Source organism: Spinacia oleracea, chromosome 1, assembly GCF_020520425.1.
Source record: "Spinacia oleracea cultivar Varoflay chromosome 1, BTI_SOV_V1, whole genome shotgun sequence".
Taxonomy (NCBI): Eukaryota; Viridiplantae; Streptophyta; class Magnoliopsida; order Caryophyllales; family Amaranthaceae; genus Spinacia; species Spinacia oleracea.
The window spans coordinates 126993113-127010284 of NC_079487.1; the positions used below are offsets into that span (position 1 = coordinate 126993113).

Here is a 17172-nt window from a genome sequence, read left to right on the forward strand (position 1 = left end):
ATTTAGCGTGCTTTGTCGTAACGGATCGAGTCGTGCAGTACCTTGTCGTGATTTTTTCCAAAATATTGAGGCCCAGATCCGACCCACGACTTCGTGTCTGTGCAGGCCCGGGCCGGACTTTTTTCGTGTCGGGTCAGGCTTCGGGCCGGCCTTGCCCACATCCATCTTTAGTTATATGTAAGCCATCTTACGTATGTAACATATTTTTAGAGATAGATGGTTATCACAAAATATTATTAGACAATATCACAAGTCATGCTGCACTCGATATACTTATCCAACAATAACATACACTACACTTAAAATAATGTTAATCTCTCAAAAAAAGAATTTTGGAAAAAAAATCTATGTTAGAATCTTGTATTAATTAGCTGGGATCACTAAACCATGTATAATTGCCTGCTAAGCTAGATCCGACACCTTAATGATTTTGATATAGCTTAATTTGAGTTAAAAACAGAGAAATTGGTGTAAAGTAAAGTTTCCAACCCCACAATCCAAAGCAATGGTCAGTGCTTTGAAAGTCCTTCAAATTTTAAATTTATTTTTCCATTTAATTTATTCCGGTGGCGGTTATAGTAGCCGGAGGGGTGGTGGGCTGGTGGCTGATGCAGAGATCGAGAGAGGTGGTTGCCATGGGTGGTGTTTATCTATTGATTTTCTTTACTACTTGGTATGTAATAAAAGAAAATATCCGATTCTTTTATATCGAAGGAATTAATTTTTACACTCCTATTACGAGAGTAGAAATTTCTACAGTGGAAATACCATATACCAAATTTATACAAGTGGCTTTGTTTCAAGAAGTGATTTTTTTTTACACAGGTGACATTTTGGGCCTTTTACCAAAATGGCTATTTTTACAAATTTATTTACCAAAATAACTACTTTTGAATTCTATTTTCCAAACTAGCTACTATTTTGATTTTGAAGTAAAAATCAATGAATTGGTTTGATTTTTTTAATTGTGAACCGGTTTGGTTTTTTTTTTAATAGTGAACCGGTTTGGGTTTTTTTTAATTGTGAACCAGTTTGGATTTTTTTTAATTGTGAACTACTGAACCGGTTTGGTTTGAGTTTTTTGTTTTTTAGAATAGGTGATTTTGTTTAATAATACAAGTTATTTTTCATTAATAATAAAGTAATTATTATTTGGTTTGTAATTTATGTTTTGGGTTGATTTTATTTGAGAATGCTTTACGGCTAGTAGCAAAAATTACATGTTTTTTAGTCCAAACTCATAATTGAGTCGGACTCCGCAATCGCGGTAAAGTGGTGTAACGAGATTAATGGTGGACCGCGGAACCTCAACTTCATCACTATCTATATTCGGGGCGCATCGGAGGACGGGGATGGCATTGAAACCATCCACAAAACCAGAAAGGACTCACGAGAGCTGATGATTTCATTAGCTTGGCTGTAACTAAGGGCCAGCGATTTTTGTATTTTGATTATTTTGGTTTGTAAGTCTTAAGACTGATTTGTACTCTGAGTTTTCACAATGATTGGGCAACCGTCCAATTCTATGGCTCCTTCCTACTTAATAAAACAAACCTCAATCATCAAAAAAGAAAAAACCGGTTCAATAGATATATATATATATATAAAAAAAACCCAAACCAAATCGGTTCATTGTTTTTTTTTTGCCTCAAAGTCAAAATAGTCGTTTTGGTAAATAAATAGTAGCTAGTTTGAGAAATAGAATTCAAAAGTAGCTATTTTGGTAAATAAAATTATAAAAGTAGTCATTTTGGTAAAAGATCCTGACATTTTTACCCATTTCCTTACCTCTGGTACCAATTCTCATCTAACTAAGATTTTACAAAGGAGTACATATGTACAACATCACTTGTGAGTTGTGACGACAAAATGTTTGGTTATTGGTAGTAAAGACACATTTATATTCTTCCAATTCCGATGTACGGAAATAGTGTACGCGTTGAGTAGTAAACACTCCTCTTAACGTCCAAAATTAAGAACTACGTACGTAGTACATCATTGTTATTGTAAATTTGTAACTAGTTAAATTAGAAATGTTCAAATTCAAAGAAAAAAAACAGAGTTATTGATTGGCCTTGCAATTAATATCCAAACCCATATTAATTAAACACTATCACTTAATTCAGATGACAATCTTTGTCATGGAAAAATATACGAATACACATCTTCACCCCTCAAGCATAGTAATAAAAGGTCGTACCCATTACACAATTCAGGCTCCGCTATTTAATACAGGATCCGAGAAAGGTCCAAATCTAACTAATAATTTAAAAATAAAAAAAATATAGAAGGAAAGGTAATTAAATAAGTTGTTTATGAACGAGATCTTCAATAAGATGATAATTAATTTAGTTAACAAAATCTAAGGAAAATCTCTAGGATTTCCATGATGATGATGATTCTCCATACCTCTTCCCATGCTATCAACTCGAAAATCTCTAGGGTTGTTTCCATGATGATGATGTTGAGACTCCATGTTACCTCTTCCCATACTATCAACTCGAAAATCTCTAGGGTTGTTTCCCTGTTGATAATGAGACCCCATCATGTTATTACCTCTTCCCATGCTATCAACTCGGAAATCTCCATTGTTATTAGCAACTTTAGCACTACTAGGCATCGACTTCATCTTAGTATCGAATCCCATCATGATATCGCCTTCCTTAGACCGGTACCCAAACTCGAGGTCTCTGTCCTTAGGCCGCCCTCCTCCGCCGCCGTGGTGCGGCTTACCACCACCCTTGTGGTGGTTCATCATGTGGTTGTGGTTAACGTTGTGGTCGTGCTTACCCTTCTTAGACCCCTTATGAGGCTTATTAGGGTGGTGGGATTTGGATGACTTGTCGGATTTCTTACTACAAAACCGGCCAAGTACACAAGCAACGGCCGATACCACGAGGATTATCGCTAGGACGACGAAAACCATCCCGAATGACCCGGTTGAGTGGTCGGGCGGGCCCGTGTTTTGCACATTTCCGTCTGTTGTTGATGAGGCGGTTGTTGGTGTTGGGTAGAACAGCCCAGGTTGCTGTTGCTGTTGCTGTTGCTGGGGTGGTCCGGGATTTGGAAGGGTTTGAAATGAGGCAGACATTTTTCAAGATTTTTTTCGAATTTTCTAGTTTATCGAAAGAGGGTTGAGATTGGAGGTTTTTAAAGGAGAATAAAGGAGAAGCTAAGCAAAATGCAAGAAGCACTAGTCTCCTACAAGTTATGGTTTATGTAGAAATGGATATATTAGGCTTTTATTTGTTTTAAATTATTTTTTTAATTTGAATTCAAAAAGGGGAGGAGCTTAAGATAATTTGCTTTTCTTTTTCTTTATTAAAGAAAAAAACAAAGGAGATCAGAAGCTAAGTTAAGTAAAGATTATTCCTTGTAAATGAATGTATATATTCCGATGTTGTGTACGAGAAATACCTAATACTGTCTCCGTTTTGGAATACTCGCACCGCTTTTCTTATAAAGTTGTCTTGAAATACTTACACCGCTTTTATAAATGACATAATTTTTCTAATTTTAAATTGTTTTTCTCACTTACCATAGGTCTCACATGTATTCTTAACATCTAAAATAAACATTAAAAAAATCACTCCACACCCTAAAAAAGTGACACATTTTCCACCAACTATATTAAAAAAAAGTACTCCGATCCGTACTCAATATCAACCACCACATAATTAAATAATAAGTCAACCAAATTACTTTAAACTATGTGTGGATTAAACCGGTGCGAGTATTGCAATGTAAGATTCTCTTAATGGTCATAGTTTGATTCAATGTGTTATGTATTCGGTATTTGTTAAATTCGATGTTTATTGATTTTTTGAATTGATGATTTTACTTAAAAAATAAAAGAGTAAAGATTATTCCTTACTGTTTCTTTGCTGCAGAATAGAAGGAATTCTTAGACCAGTTCTTTTTTCCTGAATTTGCTGCTTTGTATGAAGAGAAAGCAATCATTTTTTGCTGTAGTTTATCATTCCACATTCTCAAGTGTGTCCCCAAGAAAGTGTTTGTTTTTAGTTCAGATTTGATCATTAGCTTTTGCTTTTTTGAATTAGTGCTTCTCAAGGGGTCCATGTTTCATCTTAATTTGAGTCTTATTGATATTATTTAGACCTTAACTTGATAGTGGATTTTAACATTGATTGACACCTTAGCATGCACTCCCTCCGTCCAAAATTGGTATTTAAATTAATAACGTCACAACTCACTAGCTTCTCATTAGATAGAGTGGTATGGATTAGAATTTATTAATTAATATCTGTAATAGAATTAACCGTTTAGATTTTTAGTGGTTTGATTTTCAAACGGGCGATTGAAGAGGTAAATTAATGGAGGTGATCCTTAGAACGATAACTCAAATGCGTGTTCACATAATTTCAATAGGCTACTTTCTTGTCTCCAAGACAATTTTCTATGTGCAACTATCTGGATGTATATGTTCATGACGAGTTGAAGACAATATCTAAGTATATAATTTGTTTACATTCTAAATATGGAATTGTGATTTTGACATACTCAGCACATGAAACAATCTGCCTATACTCACATAAAAATGTAACAACATCAATAAAGTGGTACACCAAAATCAATTTTCGTCAATTTGGATGAAAAAAGGGAGTAGTTGCTCGACTAAAAAGGATATTACAGAAATACAGAATAAAAATATTAATGTGGGAAAATGCCTTAAGAAATTCCATTATGTACAACATTGAGCCAGTCACAACTCAGAAATGACAATATTCTTTTGAGAGATATTGCTTTTGCCTACCAAAAGGAGACACTTAACACGCCGAACAATACTAAAAAAATCAAAAATAAAAAAAAAAATAAGAAAAAAAACAGTGTTATCTTTATTCTTTGCTTTTTTCTACAGATCGAATGATTCTGACAGAATGTTGTAGCATAGGCCTTTTTATTTTGTTTAGGATGATTACTTCATTACTTGGATTTTTGATCGCTTAATCATTGTTATATTATCATCACTACCCCTGATTTATCAGAAAAGAATCCAGGTAGCTCTGTTCTCAAAGAATAGTTACCGTTAATAGATGCCAACTAGCTTAATTGATCGTTAAAACTACGAGGATGAAACGGACTTATGACCTAGCATAAAATCCCCTCTACGTTATTTGCCTCTTAACAATACTACTTAGCTAAATGCACGGTGTCTTTATGGATAACTTTCAAATAACTCGTATTCTGCAGGTAGCGCTGTCCTCAAGGGCTCAAGATATGGACTATTAGTTGTCGTTAGCGGATGCCAACTTAATCAGTTAAAGTCAAAAGAGTGATACCGAGTACTAATTAGCTAGCTAACCACACTACTGTATGATCTCTTTATAAATATTTTAAAAGTATGTGGCCAAACTTTCCTCCGATGTAATATGTCTAGTCTGTGTATCCGGTGACTGGGGATGTTGATGTTTTAGCTTGGGAAGATATGGGCACCAAGCACAATCCTGGAAGTTACTAGAGCATATATAGTATAGTCTTGGTCCAGCATGCCAAAAGTGAGTTAAAAGCAAAGTAAAACAGTGTTCTTCAGCTCCGATCCATTGCTTGTTTGAGTGAGCATCTTTAAAGGGTTAAGCTTAACAACATACTATAAGAAAGGCAATCTGTCCCTATTACAAACAAAGTAGACAAATTATCGAATATATTCCTTGTAACAAAACATGAAAATTAGTGGCCTTTTGGTAACTTGATCAAACAAACTGATCGAACCTTAATTGAGTGTTAGTTTACTTTCGTATAAAACCGCAAGGGTAACGATTTCATTTTCAACCTCATGATTTATCGAAAAATGTTAGACCATGCTCAGAGGTACGTATCTACAATCTAATAGATAAGAGATGAGTGACGTGACATGTGATCTGACACTAAAGTTAAGAGATGAGTGACGTGACATGTGATCTTACACTAAGGTTAAGAGATGAGTGACGTGACATGTAATTTGACATTAAGGTTATAATCAAGAACTTGTATAAAAAAAAAACATACGGAGTAATAATATAAAAAACAAATAATAATAATAATAATAATAGAGGTAGGTAAAACTTGTAACAGCTTCCATTTGGTTTTTTTACCTGGTTTGGTTTATGAAATTCTCTATGAAAATTAATCAGTTGATTGGGAGGATACTTTTGACGGAGGATAGGACCACCTTCCAACAGGGAAATACAATTCGATCGATTGATTTTTTTGTTCTGTTACATCTGCTACATGCTACTCCCGTTCCTAAATAAGTGTCCAGTTTTCATAAATAGCGTTTTCTTATAAGTGTCCAGTTTCCATTTTTGGACATACACCTTTCCCACTTTTCTATACACTTTTCCCACTTTTCCACACACTTTTCCCACTTTTCTATAAATCATTATTACTTTTTCTTACACATTCTACACTTTTCCCACTATTCAATCCCTACATCCCTTTTTATTTGTACCTTTAACATTAAACAATTATATACTTTTTCTTTTTCCCAAATAAAACATTCTCAATCATTACATCTTACGCACAATTCAGTTTTATTAAATCCCGCGTAAATGTCCAAAGTGGACACTTATTTAGGAACGGAGGGAGTATTTCATTTGGCCTTTGAGGGCTTCAATTGTGTCGATCTGAAACGAGATATGATTTATTTAATCCATAAACTTGATACAGAGTATCATTAATTACCTAATAAAGTTTGGCTCGAGTTTGAACCATCAATCTTCCGAGCTCCTTATTTAAGTTTGACGCGCTTGTGAATTACTCCGTACTTGGCATTAGGCTAGCTCAGAATCAATTCAAACCCAATTAACATTTGTATCAATTTCTACTTCGGTTTCTTTAAATATTTCGGATTGTTATAAATTGTGCCACGGGCCACGGCTATGTAATTGTGTCTATTTAACTTTTCACATCCCCAAAATGTTACTCCGTATTGTCTTTGATATTAAAGTTTTTTTATCTTAAAATTTCCCCCTTTTGCGCTTGTAATTTAAACGCATGAAATCGACTGTTTTACATTAACATGGTGACAAACTATATAGTCCTTCGTACATAGCAGAATGTGTGAGAACTGACAAGGACTATTCCGAAACATCAAGCAAGCCGTACGTTTGGTCCAAGTCAACAGTAAGAGTTATTTGGTCCCAAGGAACCACGCCCCACATTCTCAAACTCCAGACTTTTTTTTCCGATGCGAATGAGCCACAAGGGTAATATAAATTATAAATAATTAAGGGCGGTGGAATTCGAACCTGAGACATATCGCACACAGACCATCAGTTTTAACCACTATGCCAAGACATCATTGGTATAAAGTTCAGACTATGGTTCACCTAAAGTGCACGGAGATGGTTACTTTGCGGTTGTTTATAGTACACTACTAAACAAGCGGGAGCATGAGATACATACACACCGATGATGCACATCGTTGCATGGTGTTGCACTTGCCGCACCACACATACCAACTATTGTTGTGGTGCATACATCTATCGATTTGTAGTGGATGCATGACGCAATTTATTTAGGGTATCTACCCTTACATTTTGAATCAGGGAAATTACGTAGTCCCCGACTTGACCTAACCTCAGACTTCATAATATCCTTTTGTGGAAATCCAACATGCAATTGTTAACCTTGAATGCTTCCTGGAATACGAAAAATGTAGGGTGTGAAGGTTGAGCTCTTCACTTGCAAGTCGCAAAAAACCACACTCCTACTACATATATAGATGGAAACGAGTTAAAAGCTCATTTACTCCATATTTTTTTGCTCAAACGTTGTGATTATACTTCGTATTGTTGTTTATGTACTCCGTACATAGTGAATATACATATAGTATACTCGATAAATATGAATCATATCAATAATTTAATAATATATATAATAAAATATTAAAATCCACGTTTACTAATTGATAACAATTATTCTCTATCAAACTTTTTTTTGTAAACTTATGAAACCTCACAAAGGAATTACACACCACATCTCTACTTGCAACATGCACTACTCCTATAAAATTAGGACCTAAAAAGAGCATATATCATTGTATTGGTAGGTGATCTTCATAAAAATAAGAGATAAAGTAATAGGTAGATCTTATTTTCAAAATTTTATTTGACCGACCCATTATCATGCACCAATGCAAAAGTTGTTTCTCCCATAGGTTGATAAAAAGAAGCTCACCATCTTTACTACAAATAAATCTTCATTGATTTCTATGAAAGTGTAAACTTACAACAGTTAGTACCCTGGTGGAACAGATCCCTAGGAAAAAATACATTAATCATGCACGATCCATTTTTTTTATTTTTAATACAATCGATGGTTATTACTCGTAAGTTCTATTTAGTTCACCTGATTTCTACTTGTATTAACTTATTTGAATTTTATTTTATTTAAAAATCCTATTGTTGTTAGAAAAATATTTTTATAAGTTAGATTATTTGAAAGAAGCTTATTCTGTATTTGTTGTCAAACTTATATGTATTTATCTTATCTGAAATAAATCAAAATACGTTAAAACAAACAGATCGTCAGTTCTTACCAAACCATTTAACCCAAAATAAACCATCTTCTAAACTAATTACACCCAAATTTTCTCTAATATCTTCTTTAAATTCCTCCTCTTTTATACATAATCTCAATGTTCCAAATATGAGAACCCACTATTTTATGTTTTTACTTGTTTCTTTTCTTTTCTTCTCCCTCTTCTCCCTTTCACATGGTATGTTTGTGTACCTTTAACATTTGGTACATGAAAAAAATTCAACACATTTTTTATATGATGATCACATATACTCCTTAATAAGTTGTACAATTTACTCCACTACCTCATTTAGCCAATATTGTATAACACGATGACACGATCACTACTTACTCTGTGCGAAATCATAATTGCTTTGATATATTTAATAGTTGAACTAGTAATGTGACTAGTGGCTTTAATGCATAAAATAGTGAAACTAGTAATGTGACTACTAAATCTAACATAAGGAAATGGTATTCCTTGTACTCCATATCCTCTGTTTTTTTAATCTTTTTAATTTTAATTATAAAATATTCCCTGTTTAATTTTGCAGGTGCACCAGTTGGAATATGTTATGGAAGTGTAGCAAACAACCATCCACCAGCATCCACAATAGTCTCCCTCCTCCAATCCAACGCGATTCAGACAGTTCGAATCTTCAATCCACACCCAGAAGTCTTACAATCACTCTCAAACTCGGGAATTAACTTAATGATTGGAGTTCCAAATGAAATGCTGCCATCATTAGCCACAAACTCAGTTGAATTCTCTGTTCAATGGCTTCAATCCAACATTTTCAATCATTTCCCAGCAACCCAGATCAAATACTTAACAGTTGGTAATGAAGTATTCATCAAAGATCCATATAACACCCAATTCGTAGTCCCATCAATTTCAAATCTTCACAAGGCATTACAAACCCTAAATCTGGATCAAATGATCAAGATCTCAACCCCACATGCTACTTGTGTTCTTGCTAATTCTTTCCCACCTTCAAATGGGACTTTTAATCCTGAAATTTTGCCACAAATGATCCCATTGTTGCAATATTTGCAGCAAAATGATTCCCCGTTTATGGTAAATGTGTACCCTTTTTTTAGCTACATTAATAACAGGAAAGATATTGGGTTAGACTATACTCTGTTTAACTCTCAGGGTGTGATGTTGGACAATGAGTTATATTATGACAACTTGTTCGACGCCACGTTGGACTCGTTCGTGGCGGCGATGGATAAGGTGGGGTTTCGGGGGGTTCGAGTGGTGGTGGCGGAAACTGGGTGGCCGACGGCTGGCGGCGAGGCGGCGTGCCCGGAAAATGCTAGGATGTATAATGGGAATATTGTTAGGAGAGCATTAGGAGATGTTGGGACTCCAATGAGGCCTGGTGTTGGAGTAGAGGTATTCTTGTTTGATATGTTTGATGAAGATGAGAAGAATGGGGAAGAGTATGAGAAGCATTTTGGGGTGTTTGGGCTTAATGGAATTAAGGCTTATGATGTTAGCTTTACCTAACATCATTATGCAATTCAATTAAATCCAAAGTAAGTTTTAGGAAATTATTGTATATGTCACACTAATAATCAAAATGATGGAATCCTCTCTCAATCAAATTGATCAAATTCTCTCTTTTGGAGTTATGGAATATTTGAATGATTATGATCGAATTTCTTGCATTCCTTCCGTTGATGGTGAAAACTCGATTTTATCCAATGATGTTTTTTCTTGCTAAAATAACTAGTTGTGGTCTCACTTTAACGTTTTCAGTGAAAATATACTTTCTCCCCAAATTGTTGATTTGCATATCTTAATGCTTTGGTTTATATAAATGAGAGATAGATTGAACTGTGTCAGCCTTATATCGCCATTGCCTTGTTTTTTGTGTGTTAGCACTCGATTCACCCTTAGGGCTAATCCGGATCCTGGGCGAGTTTTGGGTGGATAGGTTCCAGTCCCCTCCCAATTGTTGTTGCGGGTGATCGAACATGGGTCCTCCCTACCAAGTTCAACCCCAATCACCACTAAACCAACGAATATCGTCATTGCCTTGTAGTTGTACGAATATTGTCTTTTTAATTATTTGTCGATGCATTAGATTACTAATATAACAATTAGCTATTTAACCCCACTCAAGCTACATCGTGAATTTGTGATGAGGAAATCTCAATCCCTTTAATCCTTTATCAATCAGTCACCTCTCTACTCACTTTTTTTCACACTATATATGTTAAAATATATTAATGATGGGAAAATATAATACTGTGTTTTGTATTGTGTTCTGTTATAAGTGGGCATACACCTCTATTTATAATACAAACTAGATCTCCTACTCTTCATAGGTTTCCTAATTCATATAGACTTCTATCTTATATCATATAGCCTAGTTATAACATAACTCTACTATAGTATATCATATAGCTATATTCGATATTCTATCATATAGGATAACTGTCTTATCCTCAATACCCTCCCGCAATCGGAACGGCAGTTTCACGAACGTTGCGATTGGAGAAATAAAAAAAAATGTCATATGCTTGTCCTGTCGTGTCAAGGAGTCCTGTCGTTACTGTCGTTTCGTACAAGGAAAAAATGTCATATGGTTGTTTTGTCGTATCAAAGAGTCCTGTCGTTACTGTCGTTTTAAGGAGTCCGGTCGTTTCGTACAAGAGAAAAATTGTTATATGCCTGTCTTGTCGTGTCAAGGAGTCCTGTCTTTACTGTCGTTTCAAGGAGTCCGGTCGTTTCGTACAAGAGAAAAAAATGTTATATGCCTGTCTTGTCGTTTCTGTCGTTTCAAGGAGTCCTGTCGTTTCGTACAAGAAAAAAAATATCAATATGAAAAACCTCTCTCAAGGCAGTTATCCTCAATAATATACAACACGATAAAGGATTTGCCGATTTGGTCTATATGCTGGAACCATATAGTACTCCCTTTGTATTTTTTAAGAGATACACTTGTCTTTTCCGGCCGTATTTATTTAAGAGATACACTTGCTATTTTTGGTAACTTATTAACCCCACCATCTAATTAAATAATCTATTTACACCCCACCTCCACCACCATTTCCTAAAATGACATGATCCCCACTTATTTTACTTATTAAAATATCTACTCAACCCCACTTGTTTTATTACTTTATTTCATTCAATTCTTTTTTTTAATACCCGTGCCGGACTAAATGTATATCTTAAATAAATACGGAGAGAGTACAAGTTTTTAAAAATAATAAGTAGGTTGTCGCTGGCGCTCAGATGAAGAATCATTTTTGGCATAAGAAATCTAATTAAGTCCGACTCCTAGACATGAAGTATATAACGTAAACAACCTCAAGCACGATAATAATGTAGAAAGTTTTGTACCTATTTTCACTTAAAAATATGAAACCTAGGAAAAAAAATGAAGAATTTCCGACAGGGGTGAAGCCAGAATTTTTATACAAGGGGGCCGAAATTTATACAGGAATACTTGTCTAATTTCCTAAAATAAAATACTTGGTACTATAATTTTAATATATCAAACCAACTATTTTTTGTTGTTGTTTTTTTAGTACTGTAGAATGTAAATTGACCTAAAATTCTTAATATTTTAAAATACTAACAATAAAATACTTGGACACTATTAAAATAAAGTTTCAAGTGACACCTGCTTAGTACCGTTAAATATAAAATATCTAGGTAATAACAGTTAAGTAACATTAAATATTAAATATTTACTTTGTTGGACAACATAACTTATTTTCTACTTCCATACTATGACAATAAAAGTAATGAAAATTACTCAATGACAATAAAACAAGTTTGAAAAATGAATATAAGTCCATAATGGGTTTCGTAAACAAGGAACAATAGATGTATCAAATTAAAAATAAAAATGATAAATAGAAGAGCTTAGCTAGGAATCAAACATGCAACTAGCAACATGACAACTTGTTATTACTACCAACTCAGCTAAATACCAATTGAGGTTGCCATGAGTGGTTAAGGGCCTCTTGCTCCTTAACCAAGGTCTCGGGTTCGAGCTTTGAGAATGGAAAAAATCTCAACTGGGAGGGATGCTGCCCATCGAGGTACCCATGCAAACTCCCACGGGAGATTACCTCGCCAAAGGCGGTGGGAACTCCTCGTAGTAGAACAAAAAAAAAACTAACTCAGCTAAATGAAATGGATAGTTTATAGTTGCAACTTTAATTATATATGTACAATCTGGGGGGGCCATGGCCTACCAAGACCCCATATAGCTTCGCCACTGATTTCCGAGTATTATAAGTATTATTTTTTGAGGCGGTCAATGAATTAATGAAGTTCTAACAAGTTTGAATATTCTAGGGAAAAGAATTCCTATATGCTCACTTCAAACTTACACGGATATTCTATCTGGCAATAAAATGATCATTGTATTACCCGGTCGTCTATCATGCATACACAAAACAAATTAAAACACTTGCTAATACGAACAATATCATCATAGAGAAGGAAAATTGGTGCAACTCCCTCTTGCTTATGAAGAATTTCCTAGTACTCTTGAGTCTTGAGTCGGTTTCAATTTTGATTCGGATCACTTTCGATTAAAATCGGGTATTAAATTGGGTCAATCAGTTCGGATAATAGATTACGATTTACGGTCCATACGGATCCATTTTGTCGGGTGTACTAACTACACACAACACGATAGAGCCATAGAGTAGAGGTGACCGACAAAAGTGATTAGAAAATGACGATACTAGAAAATGACGATTAAAAGATCAAAATCATAAAATTAAAATGTAATGACCAAAAAGGGAACACTCTTGAATATCCCCTAATCATTCGCCAGCTTTCTTCTGTGCACTGCCATGGCCACCATAACATATGATCTTCCTTCAATTCTGGGTTCCACTCATACCAAATTCCTCCTTCGTAACACCGCTCTTCAGGTCTATCTCTTTCTCTCTCCTATGTTCTACATGTTTATTTGATTAAATCGGCATTAATTTAGCATTTTCCAGTTCTTATTTTCTGTAATTGAATTACTTCACTTCTTTAATTGAAGTTAATCCCCTTTTTTGTGAATAATTGCTGCGAATTTGGTTCATCTTTCTTTCATTTTTAACATTGCGTTGACTTCTAAGAGAAATTAATTTAGGTTGAATACTTCTGTAAGAACCTTCAGAATCGTGGGGTTTAATGTAAGATATGATTTTGATTAAAATGGATATTATGACTTAATCCAATTTGAAGATGATATCAATTGACAATTGGGATCTTCTAAATTGCAAATTTGTGGAAGTATTTGATCATTTTTTTTTTTTGTCATAGTTGGTTAGTTACTTGCCAATGTTTTGCAACATCAGCAAGTTGTGCTGAATTCTACGAAGTACATAATATGCAAGTGGGGGTATTTTCGCGGTGAATCTATTGTTTATCTTGTAATAATGTGTTTTCTCTTATTGTCCGAAATGATGAGTTAGATTGGTCTGTTCCAAACTTCCAATAGGTTAGCTTAGTTATATTTCCTTATTGAAAACTTGAAATAAATAACAAATTGAACAATGTGATTAGATAAAGGGGTTATTTTTTTGTTGGTACAAAAATTGATGATATACTACTGTAAATGAGATTAACTAATGATTCAACTTATGAGCTATGAGTTATATGATGAAGTTTGTGATGGGTCATGAGTGTTCTAGTGTTTCCTCCACTTTCTTTGTTGAGTGTAATCTCATGTATGGTCTTATGTAGGTCAGTATTGATACTTTGAAAGGAAAGAAAGTCGGGCTGTACTTTTCAGCATCTTGGTGTGGGCAGTGTCGTCGATTTACCTCAACTTTGGTTGAGGTATACAATGAGCTTATTTCTCAGAAAAAGGATTTTGAGGTTGTTTTTGTCACAGCCGATGAAGATGATGAATCATTTGATAAGTACTTCTTGAACATGCCCTGGCTTGCTATTCCGTTTTCTGATTCAGAAACTCATGATAACTTGGATGAATTGTTCAAGGTGGAAGGAGTTCCTCACCTTGTGATCCTAGATGAAAATGGCATGGTTCTAACCAATGATGGTGTTCAAATTATTCGTGACTATGAAGCCGAGGGGTATCCTTTTACCCCAGAAAGAATCCAGATATTGAAACAGCGAGAGGAAATGGCTAGAAAGGAACAAACTTTAAGATCTATACTGGCATCTAATTCTCGCCATTTTTTGCTCTCAACTAATGGTAAAAAGGTAATCTTTAACTACTAAAAATGTGTTAGTAGTTGCGAACTTTAAGATATGCTAGAAAAGTATGACTTACTGCAGTCTTCTGATTCTGAAGGCATTTTGTTTTGCCAAAAATGCAGGTGCCTGTTTCTGCCCTTGAAGGCGATACTGTTGGTCTATATTTCTCACTGTCTTCATACAGACCATGCATAAATTTCACTCCCGTACTTGTAGATGTTTATGAGAAGTTGAAGAAAAAGGGGCAGAAGTTTGAAATTGTTTTGATTTCCCTTGATGACGATGAAGAACTATTTAGACAGGGATTTTCCAGCATGCCCTGGTATTCATTGCCTTTTAAGGACAAGAACTGTGTTAAACTGGCTCGTTATTTTGATATCTCAATGCTTCCCACTTTGGTGATATTAGGACCAGATGGGAAAACCCTTCATTTCAATGCAACCGAGACAATAGAAGATCATGGAGTTGAGGCATACCCTTTCACACCAGAGTGGTTTCAGGAGCTTGCACAGATAGAAAAGGCAAGGCAAGAGGCTCAGACCCTTGAGTCAATTCTCATTTCTGGGAAGCAGGATTTTGTAATAGATAAAACTGGCACAAAGGTGAGATGCTTAAATGGTATGAGTTTTTTGCACGCTTCTTTGATCATCAAAATGTTACTCGGACATGAGTACTCTTGTTATACACTGGTATTTTTCCAAATGTCAAGTCTCAAGTGTACATGATGTCAAGGATCTGATATGGGTCTTTGCATATCAGTTATCTAACATGCCGCACCAATCCATTCTTCCTTTTTATATGTTTATACCATACGATTTATGTTGTGTCGTTTTTATTTTTATTATTGTTTCTGCTGAAATTTGAAATCCCTGCTTTAGTTTCGTCAGTGATTATCATTGACTTGTATAATTGCAGAGTCCCTGAAAATCTATCTCTTAAGTTCATTGATGATTTACATTATCCTAGGGGATGCTTTTCTCTAATTCCAAGTCATATTTTAGTATTTTACTGCTCAATTAATTCTTCTAGTTTGTTTTCTGCAGGTTCCCGTCTCTCAGCTTGTAGGGAAGAACATTCTCTTGTATTTTTCAGCACACTGGTGCCCTCCATGTCGTGCTTTTCTTCCAAAACTTATTGAAGTTTATCAGCAGATAAAGGCAAAGGATAATACCTTCGACGTGATCTTTATCTCAAGTGACAAAGACCAGACTTCCTACGAGGAGTTCTTTACTGCAATGCCCTGGTTAGCTATTCCATTCGATGACAAGAGAAACACTCATCTAAGTCGTTTATTCAAAGTATTTGGGGCTTCTAAATTGGTTGCAATTGGACCTAATGGGAAAACCGTCACAACAGAAGCCAGAGAACTTATTATGGTTCATGGAGCAAAGGCTTATCCTTTTACCGATGAGCGGTTAAAGGAAGTTGAATCTGAACTCGAGGAGATGACTAAAGAGTGGCCCGAGAAGGTGGACCATGCTCTTCACAAAGACCATGGACTTGTGCTCAAACGGCGTAATGTATATAAGTGTGATGGTTGTGAGGAAGATGGGCAGAAATGGTCCTTTAACTGTGAAGAATGTGATTTTGATCTACACCCAAAATGTGCTCTTTCAGATGAAAATGGAACTTATAATTATCATCATAATTTGAAGGATCATGAAACTTCAAAAGCTGGGTGGATCTGCAATGATCATGTGTGTGTTAGAGCATCATTTTGACCCATTTTTCCTATTGCCTGCAAGTTTACGATTTTACTGTAATTATGTTGTGAAGAACTGAAGAGTTTAGGAATGGTAGTGGTATACGTAATGATATGGGCTTGGACCTCAAAATCCTGGAGAGGCCCAGTGTAATTGAAGCCCATGCACGCATGTAGCGCTTATGGAACCTTAAACCTAGCTGTTCTAGCTCACGTTCCATCCTTAAACAATCTATCTATCTATTACTATATACTAAAAGAGACGCCAAAAATGACACGTGTCATTTCCTGGTGTAATTTTTTTCCGCCTAAATATTTTTTTTATTTTTTTACTTTAAAATAAATAAATTACATTACGTTTTGTTAGGAAACTAAGATAAAAATATATGTAATTACCATAGACGTGTAATTCATAATATATTATTGGAGGAAAGCTAAATCAATATTATTTTTTCCTTTATGATATAATTTTATTTATGTATTATTATAACTTTTAAATCTGATAAGAAATATAAAAAATATTGATAAATGAAATTCTAATGTTAGTCTACTATTAATAATATAATACATGGTAACTGGTAAGTAAGAATGTCAATTAAAATAATAATACATGGTAAATAGACTAACGTACGGAGTATAAGTTTATTTATCAAGATTTTACTCAATTCAAAATATGTTGTATTTGACTAACTCGGTTATGCTCGAGTCTTTTCGAAAATTAGTCTTGAGTCATTCAGGTTTGGTTAACGTTGTTACA

The 17172-nt window shown here is 34.7% G+C and overlaps 3 protein-coding genes across 4 annotated transcripts; 2 read left to right on the forward strand and 1 right to left on the reverse strand.

Annotated features, from left to right (window-relative positions):
• Window positions 1-2081: 2081 nt before the first annotated feature.
• On the reverse strand, window positions 2082-3215 carry LOC110782820 (uncharacterized). Its single transcript, XM_021987069.2, has one exon. The coding sequence runs from the start codon at window positions 3089-3091 to the stop codon at window positions 2363-2365; it is 729 nt and encodes a 242-aa protein (XP_021842761.1). The 5' UTR covers window positions 3092-3215; the 3' UTR covers window positions 2082-2362.
• Window positions 3216-8508: 5293 nt separating this feature from the next.
• On the forward strand, window positions 8509-10194 carry LOC110782821 (glucan endo-1,3-beta-glucosidase-like). Its single transcript, XM_021987070.2, has 2 exons — window positions 8509-8719; window positions 9075-10194. Exons 1-2 carry the CDS (start codon window positions 8650-8652, stop codon window positions 10031-10033), a joined length of 1029 nt encoding a protein of 342 aa, XP_021842762.1. The 5' UTR covers window positions 8509-8649; the 3' UTR covers window positions 10034-10194.
• Window positions 10195-13246: 3052 nt separating this feature from the next.
• Window positions 13247-16728, forward strand: LOC110782951 (probable nucleoredoxin 1). Of its 2 annotated transcripts, none has more exons than XM_021987232.2 (4): window positions 13247-13431; window positions 14242-14719; window positions 14836-15315; window positions 15757-16728. In XM_021987232.2, exons 1-4 carry the CDS (start codon window positions 13367-13369, stop codon window positions 16432-16434), a joined length of 1701 nt encoding a protein of 566 aa, XP_021842924.2. In that variant the 5' UTR covers window positions 13247-13366; the 3' UTR covers window positions 16435-16728. The 2 variants fall into 2 exon arrangements, with proteins under 2 accessions (XP_021842924.2, XP_021842923.2); XM_021987231.2 differs by having other exon boundaries at window positions 13248-13431; window positions 14237-14719.
• The last annotated feature ends 444 nt before the right edge of the window (window positions 16729-17172 follow it).

Excerpts from the sequence above, each read along its gene's own strand:
- LOC110782820 (XM_021987069.2), bottom strand. The coding sequence starts at position 3,091 with ATGTCTGCCTCATTTCAAACCCTTCCAAATCCCGGACCACCCCAGCAA.
- LOC110782821 (XM_021987070.2), top strand. The coding sequence starts at position 8,650 with ATGAGAACCCACTATTTTATGTTTTTACTTGTTTCTTTTCTTTTCTTC. Across the intron at positions 8,720-9,074 it reads CCTCTTCTCCCTTTCACATG|GTGCACCAGTTGGAATATGT; the intron begins GTATGTTTGTGT and ends TTAATTTTGCAG.
- LOC110782951 (XM_021987231.2), top strand. The coding sequence starts at position 13,351 with ATGGCCACCATAACATATGATCTTCCTTCAATTCTGGGTTCCACTCAT. Across the intron at positions 13,432-14,236 it reads TTCGTAACACCGCTCTTCAG|GTCAGTATTGATACTTTGAA; the intron begins GTCTATCTCTTT and ends GGTCTTATGTAG. Across the intron at positions 15,316-15,756 it reads TAGATAAAACTGGCACAAAG|GTTCCCGTCTCTCAGCTTGT; the intron begins GTGAGATGCTTA and ends TGTTTTCTGCAG.